Source organism: Triturus cristatus, chromosome 7 (genome assembly GCF_964204655.1).
Source record: "Triturus cristatus chromosome 7, aTriCri1.1, whole genome shotgun sequence".
Classification (NCBI taxonomy): Eukaryota; Metazoa; Chordata; class Amphibia; order Caudata; family Salamandridae; genus Triturus; species Triturus cristatus.
The window spans coordinates 1,193,493,153-1,193,512,439 of record NC_140590.1 but is presented as its reverse complement, the minus strand read 5'-3'; the positions used below and the strand labels follow the sequence as shown (position 1 = coordinate 1,193,512,439).

At 46.7% G+C, this 19,287-nt stretch overlaps 1 protein-coding gene across 7 annotated transcripts in view; it reads left to right on the top strand.

Annotated features, from left to right (window-relative positions):
• Positions 1–19,287, top strand: part of LOC146811566 (telomerase protein component 1-like) — a 1,575,504-nt gene that overhangs the window by 528,968 nt on the left and 1,027,249 nt on the right. For all 7 annotated transcript variants that reach the window (XR_014966741.1, XM_085618541.1, XM_085618539.1 and 4 more), the window contains 4 exons: positions 11,145–11,258; positions 12,857–12,974; positions 16,515–16,715; positions 16,915–17,108. Coding sequence is in view for 6 of the 7 variants with exons in the window: in XM_085618541.1 (XP_085474667.1) it covers positions 11,145–11,258; positions 12,857–12,974; positions 16,515–16,715; positions 16,915–17,108 (627 nt within the window). In the remaining variant the exon portion in view is untranslated. The remainder of the gene's footprint in view (positions 1–11,144; positions 11,259–12,856; positions 12,975–16,514; positions 16,716–16,914; positions 17,109–19,287) is intronic.

Genomic DNA, 19,287 nt, shown 5'->3' with positions numbered 1-19,287 from the left:
AGGTACGTAATGTTGCATAGTCTCTAGGTTTTCTTTGGAAGCGACCGGGAGAGCTGCGAAAGGCTGGGGTTGTCGAATACTGAGCCCGCCTAGAGTTGATTCCGTGCCATGCCTCTTAATTCACTTTCTTTCTCCCCCCCCCCAGGAAGAACTACCACTGAACTAAACAGACACAGTTACCCTCACATAAACAATACCCGTCCTTCATATCAATTCAACAGATGTTAAAACAAGCATTTGCAATGCAATAGGTCTCGAATTTGTGAGAGTTTAAGCCATTAGTTTTGTGATTGACAATGCGTTTTATTTACGTTTTAAAACCCCAAACATAAATAAAAAGCATCGTCATGTACAATGCTAATAGCTTAAACTCGCGTGACTGCGAGACCTATTGCATTGCAAATGCTTCTTCTGATTGGTATAAATCCATTCAGTAGTTTAGGAAATATTGAGGGAAATCCAAATGTGTATATATAGGGACGCGGATCCTCCGAGGAGCCGACAGTCCCTGTGCTCAAATCAGATTAGATGCTAGCACTTCAAACCAGGACGTTTTGGCAGCCTTCTTGGGACTTGGCTAAAGTGCATTTTTACGTGTTGGAGAAAAGATCTGGATGGGCATTTCTGCAGCATTTGAAGCTTGAAACTAAACTACCTGTTATTTTTAGAAATTGTCAAGATTATTGGAATAAACATGGATTATGAGGATGATCCGGTTTAAGATCTGATTCTTTGTTGAGTGATTTTAGCAGTGTGTCTCTACATTGGTGCATCTCGGCCTGCCAGTATATTTCTGGCACAGGGATGTGTGCCATATCGACTCTTTGGTTTTGTCTGCTCCAAGACACGTAGCCTGCAATGGCAGTGTGCATGGTCTTGATGGGGGACCCCAGTGTGGCACAGTTTGTGCTGCTGCCTCAGGGGTCCCTCTTCAGTTCCAATGCCCTTTGTACCAGGGGTACCATTAATAAGGGGCTTACAAGGTGGCTAAAGTTGTGCCAATTGTGAAGCAGTTTTAGGGAAAGAGCACTGGTGCTGGGGACTTAGTTAGCAGAGACCCAGCACACACTCAGTCAAAGCTGCATCAGGTACCAGGCAAAAAGTGGGGGGTACTGCAACAACAACAACCCAGTTTCCTACAGTCCTCTCAGGAGGGCACTCCACTGGACCTCGTTCCCTTCAATGCTCTCCTCTTCCTCACTGGGCATACTTTAGCAAGCAGGCAGGCACTGGTGCTCTAGGGTAGGTGATCTTGGCTTCCGTAGGTGATGTCCCCCTCATCTAATGGGGATACTAGCAGGCCTTTGCCCCATATTCCTGGGCATAGACAGATGTCTTGCAGAGCTTCCCCTTCTCACACAGCCCGTTTGGCTGCTTTGTAGATGTCAAATTTTTGTGTTTCAGCTTCTCATTTTTACAGTATTTTTCCAGATTCCTAATGTGATTTAGGGTCTTAGTCTTTGAAGTTTTATGCTGGGATTCAGCTTCTTTTGAAATGTACATCTTTCCTTTTCGGCTTTCCTCTTGAAGGGCTGTCTAACCTAGCAGGAAAGACTCCAAAGTTGATAGATCCACAACACAGTTGATGGGAGTGACCAAAGTTCACACCCGGATGTCAGCCTCAGTGATCTGTGCATCAAAAGGTTAATCCTGGGCTCCCAGATCTACTCTTTATGATTCCCTTATCAGCCCCATCTCTTCCTTGTGATCTACCACTGAATCAGAGAGCACCCTTTTATAAGTGTAAAGGGACAGTCTCTTTCTCCCTTCCTCTAGTATGTGTCCTACCCAGCTCACAGGAATGCAGCAATACACAAGTCTGTCTGGGGGGAGATTTCTCTACCCCTCAGGTCGTCACAGGGCAGGCCTGAGCTTCCCAAAAACGAAAACCAGGATCCTCCACGTAATTTACCATTGCTGGCACACTTGCAATCAGTGTACATTCACAGAACACTACTCTCCAGGGCTCTCACCACCATGCATTATGCAACTACAGACATGCATGCATTCAGCACACATATTCAGTCTGCACTCACGTTTTAGAACTGTACCTTTTCTGTATTGTACCAGGGTGTGCTATTTGCAAACACACACTGCCAGCACACCCACTCCCCGCATTCACTGCACAACATTTCATGCTTCATATATTGTGCTGCACACAAACACTCAGCACATGCTTCCATTGTGCACACACTGCACAGCATACATCCAACGCAGAGTCGCCACTCCTGCGTTGCGCAGCACTGCACATCTACCTGGTTTTGGCCGAAGGGGAGTTAATCACATAGTAGTTTAACTTTCAAAAAGGTGACTGAGCCCGTAGGCCTCACTCCAGTGGCACAGGGTCAAAAGGACCTGTTCACAATTACTGATCACTACTCTGTATGATGCCACCATGACACTTGTCCTACTTAACTCTTGGTGCAGGCGGAAGTGTTCCACCACTGAGGGTAAGGCTTTGGGCGCCCCTCCCGGGCAACAATACCGCAATCAATGAGACAGGCATGATCCGTGTTTGCCTATGACAAAAAAATCAGTTTCTGGAATTCAGTCAAAAGTACAGTTGTACCTCTTAAAATCCTTTTGTTCGAGGCATATGAGCTGCAGATTGTACACTTAGCATAGATCGCCATCTGGTGTTGGGCCCGGATGTTTGCAGTTTGTTTTTCTTCTTGGACAGTCTTTGGAAGTCACGAGTTTGGTGACTCCTCCTTCGGTCCGTACTGCGCATGGGCTTCGGCTCCATCCTCAGATTGTTTTTTTTCCGCCATCGGGCTCGGATGTGATACTTCGTGCTCCGGCTTCGAACTTCTACGGTTCCAGCCTCGACGGAAAATCCTAGATTCTTCGAGTTTCTTCATCATCTTCATCTCTCGAAGCGGCACTTTTTCCATCCCGTACATCGACACCGGCCTTCGGGCCCTCCGCGACTCCGGTCCCGGCCGATGGAAAGGACTCCGTTCAAAAAGTGCCCAAAATGTGGGTCTAAATTTCCCCACACCGACCTCCATCAGGTGTGTAACCTTTGCCTCTCTCCGGAACACGAGGCTAGAGACTGCCCCGCCTGCAAGTCTTTTCGATCGAAGAAGACCATCCGAGATCGAAGAGCTCGACGCACCATGGCGCACTCATCCTCTGCAGCTCCACCGGACATCTTCGGAGACGGCGCCGAAGCTTCGGGGCAAACACACACCGAGCAGGAGGAAGACGTCGTCAGCGCTTCCGAGGCCGACGACTCCGACGTGGAGGACGTTACACCAGCGCAGCGGGCCGTGAGTACTATGCCCCCTCCCACCCCCGCGCCGAAAACCAAAGAGACTCAGGTTACTCCCTCGCCTGCCGGCCTGGGAAAAACCAAAACCAAAGCTTCTATCACCCCACCTTCGGGCCCGGTGTCGAAGCCCCCAAAGTCTCACGGCAGCTCGGGATCGAGCCAGCCGACGCCCGGTGCCGAAAAACAGCATCCGGCACCGAAGACTGCAAAATCCAGCTCGACTCCGAAGCCACCGGTGCCGAAGCCTGGACACTCGGTGCCGACCAAACACAAACACAAATCTGTCGGCACCGACGCTCCGGCGCCGAAACCTCATTCGACGCCGAAACACCCGGAGACCTCAAGAAAGCATGGCGCACACAAACCATCGAAACCCCCGGTTCCGAAATCACCGGTGCCGACAGACGATTCGGCACCATTGGCTCTGTTTACACCAGACCATTTACAAAAGACTTTGTCCAAAGATCCAAAGACTGGGCTTTTGACTTTAATTACCAAGAAAAGACGCCTTGATACTCCGGCTCCTCCTCCTCCACCCAAAAGGAAGGACTCTGCTACTTCTCCCCTCAGAGTGCCCTCCCCACCACCACCTCCCCTACCTCCTCCACCTCCTCCACCCCCTCCCCCTCCCAGGTCTCCGCCACCTTTACCTCACTACGATCCGGCCCCATCCCCAGATCCGGATGACGGGGACCCGGACAATTACCCGGCGGACGACCCAATGGATCCCACTCCACCAGGGACCCCAGATCCATGGGAGGATTACAATAACCCTGATATACCCAATGTACCTCAGGACGACCTATACCCATCAAGGCCGTCTCCTCCAGAGGACTCCTTAGGGTTTCATCATTTAGTGCAGAGAGCAGCACACTACCATGGGGTGGACATGCACAGTGAACCAGTGGAAGAAGACTTCCTACTGGATACATTTGATATACAAGACAAATCCACTTCTATTTTACCCATGCTTAAGGGTGTCACCAAGCACGCTACAGAGGTGTTCAAAGACCCTGTCAGGGCCAGAGTACTGAACCCTAGAATAGAGAAGAAGTACAAGGCGGCACCCACAGACCCTGCATACATCAAGGGCCCTGCTCCCCTAGATTCCCTAGTTGTCTCCACAGCTAGAAAGCGGGCTAACTCCCAATCCTCAGGAGATGCCCCACCGCCAGACAAGGAATCTAAACTTCTGGACGCGTCTGGTAAACGCACCGCCTCCCAAGCTGCAAACATGTGGCGCATTGCAAACACACAAGCACTGCTTGCGCGATATGATAGAGCACACTATGACGAACTAGAGGTTCTTATGCAGCACCTTCCAGAAAAATACAAGCGCAAGGCTCATGACCTGATACAGGAGGGTAAACTAATTACAAACACCTCCATTAAGTGTGCCCTCGATGCAGCCGACACTGCTTCTAGAGCCATAAATACCAGTGTCCTGCTTCGTCGCCACGCCTGGCTCAGGATCTCAGGGTTCAAGCCTGAAGTCCAGGCATCCATACTCAATCACCCCTTTGACCAGCAAACACTCTTTGGGCCAAAGGTAGACGAAGCGCTGGAAAAGATGAAGAAAGACACAGACACAGCAAAGTCTATGGGGGCACTCCAAACACAAGCCTCTAAACGTTCCTTTCGACGCTCGTCCTTTCGTGGCACAGGCAGAGGCTCCTCCACCGATAACGCCTCTACCTCCTACAAGTCCCCTCCTCAAAATAACTTTTCAAAGGGCAATCAAAGAGGTGGTTACAGAGGCAACAACAATAAGGGCAGGGGCAAAACCAACAACACCCGTTCTGCCACCCCACCCGCACAATGACTCCCCTCCGCTCCCCCCAGACCATTCCACTCCGGTCGGGGGCAGACTACAAAACTTTATCCACGTATGGGAGTCCATAACATCGGACAAATGGGTGACCCAAATCATTCGGTCAGGGTACTGTCTAGAGCTAACATCTACCCCACCCAATATCCCACCAAGGCACCGTCCAATGTCTCAAGAACATTCCACACTGCTCAAACAAGAGGTACTCTCACTCCTCCAAAAACACGCTATAGAGCAGGTCCCCGTCAATCAACGAAATCTAGGGGTCTACTCCCTATATTTCTTAATACCAAAGAAAGACGAGACCCTCAGACCCATTCTGGACCTCCGGCCTCTAAATGCCTACATACATTCAGACCATTTTCACATGGTCACCCTACAACAAGTCCTCCCACTCCTCTGCCAGGGAGACTTTCTCACAACCTTGGATCTGAAAGACGCATACTTTCACATTCCAATACACCCCTCTCACAGGAAATACCTCAGGTTCGTGGTGGACGGGCAACATTACCAATTCACGGTTCTCCCCTTCGGGGTCACCACTGCACCACGGGTGTTTACCAAATGCCTAGCAGTAGTAGCAGCACACCTCAGACGTCAACATATTCACGTCTTCCCTTACTTAGACGACTGGCTGATAAAAGCCGCGTCCTACCACCGATGCGTGCAACATACAAACAGCACCATCCAACTGCTTCATCAGCTAGGCTTCACGGTGAACTACCAAAAGTCCCACCTCATACCATCTCACACAAAGCAATATCTCGGGGCCACTATAGACACCTCCAAAGGTATTGCCTATCCAAACTCAGCCAGAATCACAAGCATTCAAGCCTTACGCAAAACATTCCTTCCTCAACACTCTCTTCCAGCAAGAGTGTTTATGAAGCTCATAGGAATGATGGCGTCTTGCATCTTCACAGTGCCCCATGCAAGACTCCACATGCGTCCACTTCAGGAGTGCCTAGCACAACAGTGGAACCAGGCCCAGGGTCAGCTGACGGATCTGGTGTTGGTGGACGGCCGCACACATCACTCTCTGCAGTGGTGGAACACCACAAACCTTTCCAAAGGGCGGCCGTTCCTGGACCCGGTTCCTCAGGTGATTCTAACAGCGGACGCATCGCTCTCCGGCTGGGGAGCGCACCTCCTACACCTCACCATGCAAGGTCTATGGACGCCACAGCAAAAATCGCTCCACATCAACCATCTGGAGCTCTTGGCGATCTTTCTAGCCCTAAAATCTTTCCAAAACCAGATTTCGGGCAAAGCAGTCCTCATTCGCACAGACAACATGACTGCGATGTATTATATACAAAAACAGGGGGGACACACTCTCCCCAGCTCTCCCGCTTAGCCCAGAGCATATGGAGATGGGCAATTCCCCAAAACATCTTTCTCCTGGCACAGCACGTTCCAGGAGTACAAAACACCATGGCAGATCTGCTCAGCAGACAAACGCAACAACTACACGAATGGGAACTGCATCCACAAGTTCTTCACCCATTCTTCCAACAGTGGGGGCATCCTCAAATAGACCTCTTCGCCACCCACGAAAACAAAAAATGCCCAAGCTTCGCCGCCAGATACCCACACCCATTGTCCAAGGGCAATGCGATATGGATGAACTGATCAGGCAGATTTGCATACGCCTTTCCACCTCTCCCACTAATTCCATTAGTGGTCAGGAAGCTACAACAGCACTCCCTCACACTCATTCTGGTAGCTCCGACGTGGGCCAGGCAGCCGTGGTACACCACGCTACTACAACTATCAGTGGTACCACATCAAAAACTGCACCTTTCCCCATGCCTCCTAACCCAGAACCATGGAGAAATCAGGCACCCGGACCCAGCTCAGCTCAACCTGGCGATCTGGCTCCTGAAATCTTAGAATTCGGATACCTTAACCTTCCCCCTGATTGCATGAACATCATCATGGAAGCCAGACGTCCTACCACTAGAGCATGCTATGCCGCAAAGTGGAAAAAATTTGTAATTTACTGCCGTAACAATACAATCAACCCCCTAGATGCATCCATACAGCACATCATATGCTATCTGCTCCATCTTCACAGGTGTAACCTGGCATATTCATCCATACGCCTACACCTAGCAGCGATCGCTGCTTATCTACAAAACAGGCAGGATTTATCACTCTTCAGAGTACCCGCTATTAAAGCCTTCATGGAAGGCCTTAAACGAGTAATTCCTCCCAGGGCACCACCTTCCCCTGTATGGAATCTAAATTTAGTTCTTACACGACTAATGGGTCCGCCCTTCGAACCAATGCACAAATGTGAGCTACAGTTTCTCACCTGGAAAACAGCTTTCCTTGTAGCTATCACTTCCCTTAGAAGGGTTGGTGAAATACAAGCGTTCACCATACAGGAACCCTACATACAAATGCATCACAGCAAGGTCATACTTCGCACAAATCCGAAGTTCCTGCCCAAAGTCATTTCCCCCTTCCACCTCAATCAATCAGTGGAATTACCTGTCTTCTTTTCGCAACCCCAATCTGTTGCAGAAAGGGCCTTACACACACTTGATGTAAAAAGGGCGTTGCTATACTACATACAAAGAACGCAACCCTTCAGGAAGACTAAACAATTGTTCGTTTCCTTCTCTCCACCACATAAAGGCAACCCCATTTCAAAATCAGGGATAGCTAGGTGGATTGTAAAATGCATACAAATTTGCTATCAAAAGGCAAAGAGAACATTATCTGTTCCCCCTAAAGCCCACTCTACAAGAAAGTTAGGGGCTTCTATGGCTTTTCTAGGGAATATACCCTTAGATGACATCTGCAAGGCAGCCACATGGTCTACACCGCACACCTTCACAAAACACTACTGTGTAGATGTGCATTCCAAGCAGCAAGCTAGGGTGGGCCAGGCTGTACTAAAGACACTTTTTCAAACAGCTGCAACGGATACCGGTGGTCGCCGCTAAGGTTGGGTACTGCTATATAATCTATGCTAAGTGTACAATCTGCAGCTCATATGCTTCGAACGGAATATGCTACTTACCAGTATGCATCTGTTCTTGGCATGTAGAGCTGCAGAGTTGTACACGCCCACCCGCCTCCCCGGCTACCTGTATCCGTTCCAGTACATCTTATTTAGATACAACACATGGGTTTCTCACTGTTATTACTACGCTCCATCATTTCCCTGTTGGCGAAAAACAATCTGAGGATGGAGCCGAAGCCCATGCGCAGTACGGACCGAAGGAGGAATCACCAAACTCGTGACTTCCAAAGACTGTCCAAGAAGAAAAACAAACTGCAAACATCCGGGCCCAACACCAGATGGCGATCTATGCTAAGTGTACAACTCTGCAGCTCTACATGCCAAGAACAGATGCATACTGGTAAGTAGCATACTCCTTACCTAATTTGTCGATTGCTGCACGGGGTGCTGTCCACCATCACGGTGAAATCACCTTTTAGATGTCTACACAAATAAATCACCTACTTAGGCATTAAAATTACCCCCTATCCAGCAGACCTATGCAGAGCGATTTTTTTCCCCCTCTATTACGACAACGTAAGTCTGACTTAAAAAAAAAAAAGGGGGTTCTGCTTACATTACTTGGATAGGCCGCATACATGTGGTTAAGATGAGCGTTCTGCCCCTGCTTCTCCATCTCTTCCAGGGTTCTGATTATGGTTGACAGGGAGTTATTTTTTAAAGTAAAGGTAATGTTGACAAAATTTGTTTGGCAGGGCCGCATGGCTCGTTCATCCCACCGTTTACTTACCACAGCGCGACTGGCGGGGGGGGGGTTAGCCCTTCCAGATTTCTTCCTTTACTATAGAGCAGCTCAGCTCCGTGTCCTGTCTGAATGGTCCCTCATGGCCTCAGATAAACACTGGCTCCATATGGACAGGCTGGTGACGGGGAGGACCATATGGGACATTTTGAAAACAGTAACAGGACCGACCAAGGAATGTGTATCTCTGCATTCCTACAGCTACTACTCTTAAAGTCTGGGATACTGTCACCAAATCTTTGCCATTGGCTACTTTCCCATCCCCCTACACCCCTCTTAATTTTAATCCTGCCTTCTATCAGATATGTTCGCGCGTGGGGAGCTGCGCTCTTTCGCGAACTGTGTCTCTGCGTTCCATCTCCCTCCCACAGAGGAATTTCATTACTTTCAGCCTAAGATGCGCATGGGGGCGACCAGGGACCTGCTTCCCATAGAGAGATTTGTACAGGCAGGCGGTACAGTTAAGGGATGCATCTCCTTTTTCTATTCCCTCCTCTTGTCGGAGGGCCCCTCTCAACACCCGCGCCATCTAGCTTTCTGGAAGGCCACCCTATAGACCCCTATGACAGACAAACAATGGTGTTCCCTATAAAAAGACATCACCAAATACAATCGCTCTGTCTCTAAGGGAAGCCCACTACAAGATCATGATCATGTACGACTGGTATCTCTACCCCCAAAAGCTTCAAACCGCTTTTCCGAACATTGGCGGGTTTGTGGGCTGTTGGGGGATTTCTGTCACATTTGGTGGGACTGTCCTGCAATCCAGCCCTTCGGGAAGGAGATCCTATCCCAAATCAGACAGATTTTAGGTTACCCAATCTGATTCTCTAGGGCACGTCCTACTTGGGCTACGGAACCCCAACTTGAAGCACCAAACCGTGGGGGATCGTCCCATCATGTGGCTGTGTCAGTGGGTGGTCAAAATGACAGTGGCTGCGGCCAGGAAAAAACTGAAGACCCCCTCCCTGACTCAATGGAAAGCGTGGCTGGGGCAGGCACTGTCCTTGGAACGGATGGCTGATATTTTGACGAATTCCCGTAAAGGGTTGGATTATAATTGGGAGCCCATTGGTGGGGCACCTCCCGGAGGGTTTGCCTCTTTGTGCTTGTGGTCCTACACTGCGGGCCTACATCTCTTTCACACCTAGAGCAACTGGGCCCCTTAAGGGGTGCTGGCCCCTCCTCGCCGGTGTGGGTATCCCCGACCACCCCCCCCCCTTGCCGGGGTGCTGGGGGTGAGACCCTCTGACCTTCTCCTTGATTGTATTTTGTCTGCGTCATGCTCTCCCACAATTGCAGCTATTAAGTACCACAGAAATGTTTGTTTCCCTTTTTATTTTTATTGATTTTGTTTCCTTACGTCTATATATGCAAATGTGCTTTGTGGGACAGGGGGTCGATATGCGACATATGTAACTTTGAAGGGGGGAAGTAGCACCTTATTCTAGTAGAAGCTATGCCGAGAACTTGGGGAGAAGATGTGTTATATTTCTAGCTATCTAATGCTCTCAGCTTGTGGTAAGACTATGTTGAGCCTTACAAGTTGTATAATTGTCTGTTCTGTGCTTTTTGGAAAATGCAATAAAAAAGAATTTGACGCAAATAAAAAATACTGTTGGGCACTCAGTGCTAGGGTACATGTCTTTTACCTTGCAAAGGGCTTTTCCGTCCCAACAGAAAACATTAGCTTGTAACCAGGTCCTGGGGACAGGAGCAGAGGTACACCTGAGACAAATGTTAGTAGTTTTGTCAAGTGCTTGCATATCATGGGAAATTTATTTGTGGCGAGGTAATCGTGTTACCCTGGTGTCCCTAGGCTTAAGATAGCGCTTTCTCGTGAACTCTTGTATACATAAATGTCGCAGGACTGATGACTATACAAGAGGGATTGATGGGAAGTGATTGTGACATCCATGTAGTGGAGAAGTTGTTGCGGAGTCTTTTCCCTATTCACCCATAAAAATTGTGTTGTGGGGGAAGTGGTAGTGGCTGTTGGCCTTTTAGCTATATATGTTGTAGGTTAGGAGGTAATAGTCAACTCCCTTTTATATATTTCTTCGCTGTATTTATGTACTGTATTATCGTCGTCTCTGTGGCCCTCCTGTGTGTTGAATAGTAGGAGTTTTGTTGTTGTTTATGTGGTTCTGCTGATCTGTCAATTTTGGTGGTTATGAACTGGGTTGCTCTCTATGGTTCTTTTCCATGCTGTTTAGTGTTCTCTGCGTTCATTTATTCTTCAATTTCATTCCTTTCCTGTGGACAGCTCAGTGCCGTACCAGTGGTCACAAGACTTTACAGCAGAATCAGCTGAGGCTGCCAGAAGAATGTCTGATTTGAAGAGCCGTTTGAGCCAAGATGGAGATGCAAATTATTCCTGGTAAGGCTCTTACTAGGCAAGGTACTGTATACCAAACCAATGGGAAACTAAACCGGGGGCATAGGTGTGCAGTCAGCACATAATTCAAATCATCTACATGGTAGCCACGATTTTCGATACAGGAATAAGTAGATTTCTCCCATAGACTTTTAATAACATCTTTATTTATAGGTTTTTCAAGTTAACAGTTGTACAATGGAAAAATCGGCAAGAAAACACAAGTTATCACAAATTCTCCCCCCCCCCCCTTGCCATCCCCAGTGCATAAATAAATTCAAGCAGCAATCGTAATGCCGCAGACTACCATTATCATTCTTGGATACATCAGTCGGATATCCACCTAGTGCCCCCCCCCCCCCACTCCCCCTCCCTGTCTACAATCCAATCTGCAGTGCTGGGCGGGTCACATTCATTGACGTCCGACTCTCCATCTGGTGGGACCCAGCCGGCGGTATTGTAAATTACTGTGGCTTCTCTTCTCCCAGGCTTCCGACCACAGACTGATACAGAGGGCCAGCTCTTACCCTCCCCCGGCAGATCCCTCACAGAGGAGGCCAGAACCTGGCAACCATGCGTCTCTTATTCTGCTCTGCCCTCCCCATAACTGAGAAAATCATGAGTGATCTCCAGGTCTACCTGAAGTTTATCATCATGTCTGACCCTCCTGAGATGCATTTCTTCAGTCAAGGCCCATTCTGTTCATAGACTTTAAAAAGGAACTTCTTTGAAGCACCATCTATGATGTCAGACAGAGTAGGCAGGAAAGAAAAGTCAGTACCCACAGACACAGTTACCCACAGCAAAGGGGGAGCACCTATCACAGTTCTGACATTGACAAAAAATGATCAAGAAACAGCAAGTGTTGCTTGTGTCCTGGGTGTGCCTGAGTGATGTGATCAGAGGGCTCATAAAAAGGTCCGCTCCCTGTGTGTTCTGGTGCGAGAAAATTGCTCCAAGACTATAATTGTCCTTGAGTGAACTGAATGCAGATGCAAGCATACTCCAGGATGAAATGTTTGACACTAACGCGTTAGTTATTTGCTAAATCACATTACGCATGTCACTAAATTTAAGGATTTTTTTTTACACCACATAATTTTATGGTTGACAGCCAAATCGGCCCTGGTACATCCAGGGTTACCAATATTACAATAGACATAATAGTGATATTGATGACAACATTTTCAGTATGAAAATAATACAATTTGGAAACTAAGAATACCTGGGCAAAAAGCCAAACAACAAACAGCAGTGCCATCTCCTCGATATAGTCTAAAACATGCAGTTCCCAGCCACCCGAATTGAAGAGATGCATAATCCTAGTCCAGTCCGTCTCTCGATCCTGTCCTCATGACAGTTCTCCAATAATTGATGTGGGGGATGGGCTCCAAGTAAAGTCCCCGGTAGTCCGCCCACCTCCTCCATATTTCAGAATATTTCTGAGGGCACCCCCTTGCCTTGGAAACGGGTATCTCCAATCCCATAGAGATAAACGTCCGGATTTAAATGTTTTAATTAGGGTCCCCTGGCATAATGGAAAAATTATCTGTATGTTTTTGTGTGTCAAAGACACGCTTTCAAATTGTTCTATTTTCCAGCTACTCGTGTGAATGGGGAGGTGTGGCTGATGGAAAGCCTTACGTCAAGGGACTGGAGGAATTTGGTTCCAAGGTGCTGCAAGATGTTTGGGAGTCCATAAAGAAAACCTATATCATGGTAGGAACATCTATGAACATTGTTTCACTCAAATTATTGAGCTCTAGATGTTCCTCTGTCGTGTCTCAAAGCCTTGAGGATAACATTATTGCTTCCTTTCTTCTCTTTGCCCCATCACTTTTTCGGTCATAAATGCTGGGAGAAGTCTATCTTTTCTAACTATGTTTGGAGCTGTACAGGTAATACAATTTTAAAAAGTTTTATCCATAGGTAGTAAAGGCCCAGAGTGGATTACCTAAATAAACCATCAAGATGTTAAAACACAAATACGAAATCTCAGGAAAACCCCACGAAAAGGCAATAAAGTAATAGTGTTTGAGTCATTACACACACTTGTAAAATAGCATCTGGCAGGCTGATTTTACTTGTGGGTAATAAAGCCCTTTAAAATGTACACAAAGGATATCGCATATTCTAAAACTAAACAGATACAGTTGTGGGAAAGTCTATGCATTGATAATAAGGACCTAGCGTACTCGGCGCCCTCAAGGTATAATGTGGAAATCATGGCACAATGATGCAATAAAGTCCCTCCTCTATCTCGAACAGTATCCTGGAAAATGTAACTCAGAAGTAATAAGGCTCCATAAAACTCATTGAGGCACTACATAACTTTACCCACAGATTATTCCATCTTTACAATCTTTACCTGTGGTATTAAAACCTTGAGCATCTGAAGGAAATGTGAAGCTGTAGAACTATTGTCAAGCAGCTTATTTCATGCTGTAAAGGTTAGCATGCACGTTCTGATAGCATGCTTTACTGTACACAAAGTTAGGGGAGAAATCAGCACTCCGGTAGTAATTGTGTAGATATGTGCCCACAGGTAGGAGGCTCTTTCAAGTTCCACCCAGAGGTAATAACGCTTCTGGGAATCTTTAACTATGTGTAACGTAGCATGGGAAAGATTTCCCTGAAGGTAAAAAAGCCTAGAAAGCATTGATGGTTGAAAATACACCATAGGTAATAAATCTCTAAGACATTACTCTTCTAATTAAGCCTTATACAATGTTCATACATAGATAATATAGTCATAGATATCTTAGCAAAAAGGCAACAAACTAATGTGAAACTCTACCCGCTGGTAAACAAAACTCTGGTGAGTTGTAGCTATTAGTAATAAAGTTACAGAATACTCTGTGTAGGTAAACGCTGAAATCCTCCACCTGGATAATAACCTCTTGTAAAATCTTACACCTGGGCAACCAAGTGCTGGACAGCTTTAGAAATAGGTAACAAAGATATAGCAAACTATGCATATACATAATAAAGCCTTGTAAAGATTTATACAAAGACAAAGATTTTGTGGTACTTAAGTCAGGCTGAGTCGCTAGTGAGAGGAATCTTTCTTGCATCTAACATCTAAATTATGGAACTCAGTGCCTACAGGAATCCAAATGCTAAAATGCCACCTCAAATTTAGGAAAGCGATAAAAATTTGGCTTTTTACCTTTATAGGGGTTAGGAATCTCTGGCAATTGTTTATTGTAAATTCCTCTTTAGCACCAATAACGTCGTTTGGTATTCGAGCGCTTTATAAGTCTTTTCTCATGTCTTTTAGTTTCAGGCAATAAAGCACCAGAAAGCTTCAAGAACCGGAGAGATTGTTATGCACTTATCAGAGTACTGTAAAGCCCAACCTATGTAATAAATCACTGGAAGGTCATGCATGTAAATATTAGCACATTGTAATGTTTCAAATAAAATACCATAAATCAGGTAAAACGACAATGGAACGATTTCCATAGGTGAAATAAAGAAGTTGAAAGAATACACCTAGGTACGTTCTTTACACTAGACAACATTACAACCTGATAAAGCATGGAAACACATAACCTGCTTAATAATGCACTAGAAAGTTTGACATGCAGGCAGCAAAGTGATTGGGTACAGGCCCGAAGTTAGTAAGAGTTTATTAAGTACTGGAAAGCTATACACTTGGGTAATAAAGCACAATAAGCATTACGGTGGATTAAAAATTACTGAAAACTTGCTAAAAGTGATGTTAAAAGTGATCAAAAGCCTTACATACTTGTCATCAAACATGTAGTATAGAGCTATTAAATCCCTGGAAATCTTAATACAATCCCAACCGGGTTTAATTTAGCACAAATGCGGTAATTATTTCTAAACTTAGCATGAATGTAATAAACCTTAGTGCATGTGCCTCAGCAGGAAAGGGAAACTATGGAATCCTTTAAATGCAAGTACTGTGTCCCTTTATAGCTTCAAGTGGAGGAAACTGAGTTCTACCTGACTTTGAAAAAAAATTTGAAAACAATTTATTCACCTTGTGAAAAGTGTCAGGGTACTGCTATTGTTTTAAAGAAGTGGAGTACCACGTATATTGGAGTTCCACATATATTGGAGTTCCACATATATTGGAGTTGTATTTGAAAATGTGTTATATGCTGTTGGCTGTCTGATCTTCCTCCTCCACGGATTGTTCTGTCTTTAGAAAGAGGAACATGCCTCCCATGCTTATTGGAGGAGGATGTTTTCTTGTGCAGATCTTCAGTGTCTCCCTTCTGGCAGATTGAAAAAAAAAACGTAGGCTGCACTTTATCACAGGGGATATGTTGATGTGTTTCTACAAATAGGCCAAAAGGAGACAAACAGGTTGGGAACTACTAGAAAAGGTAAGTCAGCAAAATGGTGCATTTCAAGTATTCCTTCAACGGAGGTGGCCCAAAACATCCCAAAAAAGTCCAGAAATAGTCTTCAAATGAAGTAACCAGAAAAAAATGTTTTTTGCTTCAAATGTAAGTGAAATATCTAAGGAATGTCAGATAATGTATTATGTGTATGATTGTGCCTTCACAAGTTCATCCAGACTCCATGATGTTGAGTCAAGGAATTACAGTTACTTGTGTTTCATTCTTGATTTGGTGAGTCATGAGCTTTACTAAGGTATATTGTCTCATTGTTTATCATACTGCTCATTTTGCTAGTTTTTAATATGGATCACTTGAGCTCAGGTGAAAGTTCTGTACTCTGTCACTGTATTACGAATGTAACAGTGATGCGTGTAAGGTATATCTTACTATGCACACATCAGTACTGAAATGGCAGATGTTTTTTTGTAAGTCTTATCCTGTGAAAGTCTCAACCATTTACAAAACTTAGAGTATTTCTTACGTTACGTTGATTTGTAGAGCGCACTGTAGATTTGTAGAGCGCACGATCACCCAGGAGGGTATCCTGGCGTTGAACAGGTGTCATGTCTGTGCACAGCTAGGGCCTAGTGGGACTACTCGAAAAGCCAGGTCTTCAGCATCTGGTGCAATTCAAGAAGTGAGTAGGATCTTATGTTTAGTGTGCATTGAGCTTTAAATAGCTAAAGGTGGCTCTGCCAGAGCAGATATGCTTCCACCTTATTTTGAGCGTTTACAATAACATATGGGGCATTCCTTTCAAACATTTCCCCTATCATACAACGAGCGAAGAGTGTAGAAGCAGCACAACATTCAAGGAAGTGAAATGCATCTCTCTTTTCCACTCTTTACGCTGATATTAGGCTCTGATTTGCTGTTTTATTAGGCTGATGTGGAGGCACCAGAGGATGAAGAAAAGATGGCGCAGGAGGCCTACCTTGATTATAACCATCGCCAGTTCTGTGCCCGGAGCAAGTTGCTTGCCAGCGCTGCCAGCATGATCGACAAGTCCCAGCATGGACCCCCAGCAGGAGGCAGAGTCCTGGCCATCAGCGCCGGTCCCAGCGAGGGAAAGACTGTCTTTATGGTAGGACATTGTACTGTCCATTCATAAACACTGACTTGGAACGATAGAGAAACTTGTGAGCCTATCCTGAATATGAAAGATCAGAGCTAGGACTATGTTCCAACCAGCTCTTCTGCCGATTTTCTGCTTCACCAGCATTTTCACCTCTCCGTAATGTACCTCATATTAATGTTTGTTCCTGGGCTTCCTTTGACTGCAGGCTGCCCTGGTGAATAAACTGAACACAGTGAAAAACCAGAAAAACCAGGAGGACTCTTCCTCATTGTCCGACATCTTCTTCCATTTCTCACATGGCAGCCCAGGAGCACAGAGTGTAGAGAAGATGCTGTTCCGACTCTGTACCCAACTGAACCAGTGGCTGAAGAGGGACAGCAGCCTTCCTGTAACTTACAGGTGAGACCCTCCCTCCCTTCTTGTGCCCCTTTTTTCATGCTTAGCTTCTCATGTTCCCTTTGATCATTCTCCTTTTTCGACCCTTTTGTTGCTCAGATGGTACCTTTTCCATTCTGCGTTAGTTGCTGGAGCCCATTTTTACTCCAGTATTGGAACTTTCGTATATTCCTATGCTTGTATCATTCCCCGTCGTCGGAATGGGAGTCCCCGGTATACATAAAATAGCAATAGAAACCATTGCCAAAACAGAAACTAGGCCTAGGCCCGTTCTCGTTTTGTAACATATCCACCTCTTTTTCTAAAAGAGACCAAAAAAGATGAACAACCAATCAGATCAGCCTCACCCCTTAGAACCCTCCTGAGAGAAGCTCAGAGCCTCAGATTTTCTACCGCACCTTGTGCTAGGGAGTCTCCACTGAGCTCTGCTCAGTTTTTTACTATTATTCTTAAAACTACATGTTCGAGGCATATGAGCTGCAGATCACACACTAAGGATAAGATCGCCATCTGGTGTTGGGCTCGGATGATTGCAGGTTGTTGTTGTCTTCGGAAGAAGTCTTTGGTCACGAGATAGGTGACTCCTCCTCTGGACAACAGTGCGCATGGGCATCCACTCCATCCTCAGATTGTTTTTTTCTGCCATTGGGTTCGGATGAACTTTTTTCCGCTCCAGCAGAAAACTTCTAGCAATCACAACAACTCTCAAAACTGTATTACTCGACGTCGAAATACCATCGGACCGGCTCCGGACACGGCCGATGGAAAGGACACCCTTTAAAAATGCCCCCAATGTGGAGCAAAGTTCCCCCACAGTGATCACCACGAGGTCTGTAATTTGTGCCTCTCACCAGACCACAACGAATCCAGCTGTCCAGCCTGCGCCGCATTCCGTTAGAAGAAAACCATCCGGGACCGAAGAGCTCGACGCCATATCATGGCCAAACCAGTTCCGGAACTAGAAGACCTCTTTGCCCAGGATGTCCCTGGCGACGATTCCGAAGACCTCCAGATCGTGTCCGAGGCCGACGATTCTGATCCGGGGCAGAGCGTGAGTACCAGCTCCCCTACCCCAACCCCACCAAAAAAGATATTGGTCAAGACTCTGCCAGCTGGGCCCAGTCGCGACCCAAAATCATCTTCAGAAGCCCCGCCCCCGGGCCCGGCTCCGAAGAAAAGTAAGCCTGCAGGTGGCTCGGGCTCGAGCAAACCTCATATTATTGTGCCTACAATACCTTCGGCACTGAAGCAGGCTCCAAGGCCGAAATCTCCATCGGCACCGAAACGTCACTCGGCACCAACGTCTCCACCGGCACCGAAACGTTCTTTGGCACCAAGGTCTCCACCGGCACCGAAAGGTCCTTCGGCACCGATTTTTCTTCGGCACCGAAAACTCCATCGGACCCGAAAAGTTCTTCGACACCAAAAACATCCTCGGTGCCGAAAAAAGTCCATAAAGAACATGCCGATCTCACAAAACCCAGATCGGAACCGAAAAAGTCGGCGCCAAAGCCACCTTCGGACACTGAGGAACTTTTTCGGCCAGATCCAACGCAAAAACGAATTTACATCAATCCTAAAATCGGACATGTCACAGCGGTGCCATATAAAAAAAGGAAGCTGGACACACCACCTCCTCCAGCTCCTCTAAAGAAGAAGGACTGTGCCACTTCACCCATACGTCCTTCCTCTCCTATATTACCTCCTATCCCATCCCCCCCACCCCCACCTCCTTCTCCTCCTCCATCTCCTTCTCACACACCACCTCCACAGGATGATGATGATTTAGGGGGAGGGGGAGACCCGGATTTCCTTAATGATCCCACTGATCCTAATGATCCCTTTACACTCCCGGAAACGGCACCCATAGATGACTGGGCTTACCCTATGCCTGACATGCCTGATCCCACTCCATACCCCTCAAAACCCTCCCCTCCTGATGACCATTTAGGGTTTGGTCCGCTCATAAACAGGGCGGCACTGTTCCATGGCGTCACCATGCACACAGACACCCCAGAAGAAGATTTTCTCCTCGACACCTTTGAGCAGTCGCAAAAAAACGTTCACATTCTACCCATGATTAAGGGAGTGATAAAGCACGCCACTGAGGTTTTTAAAGACCCTGTTAGGGCCAGGGTTCTTAACCCCCGGATCGAAAAAAATACAGACCGGCACCACAGGA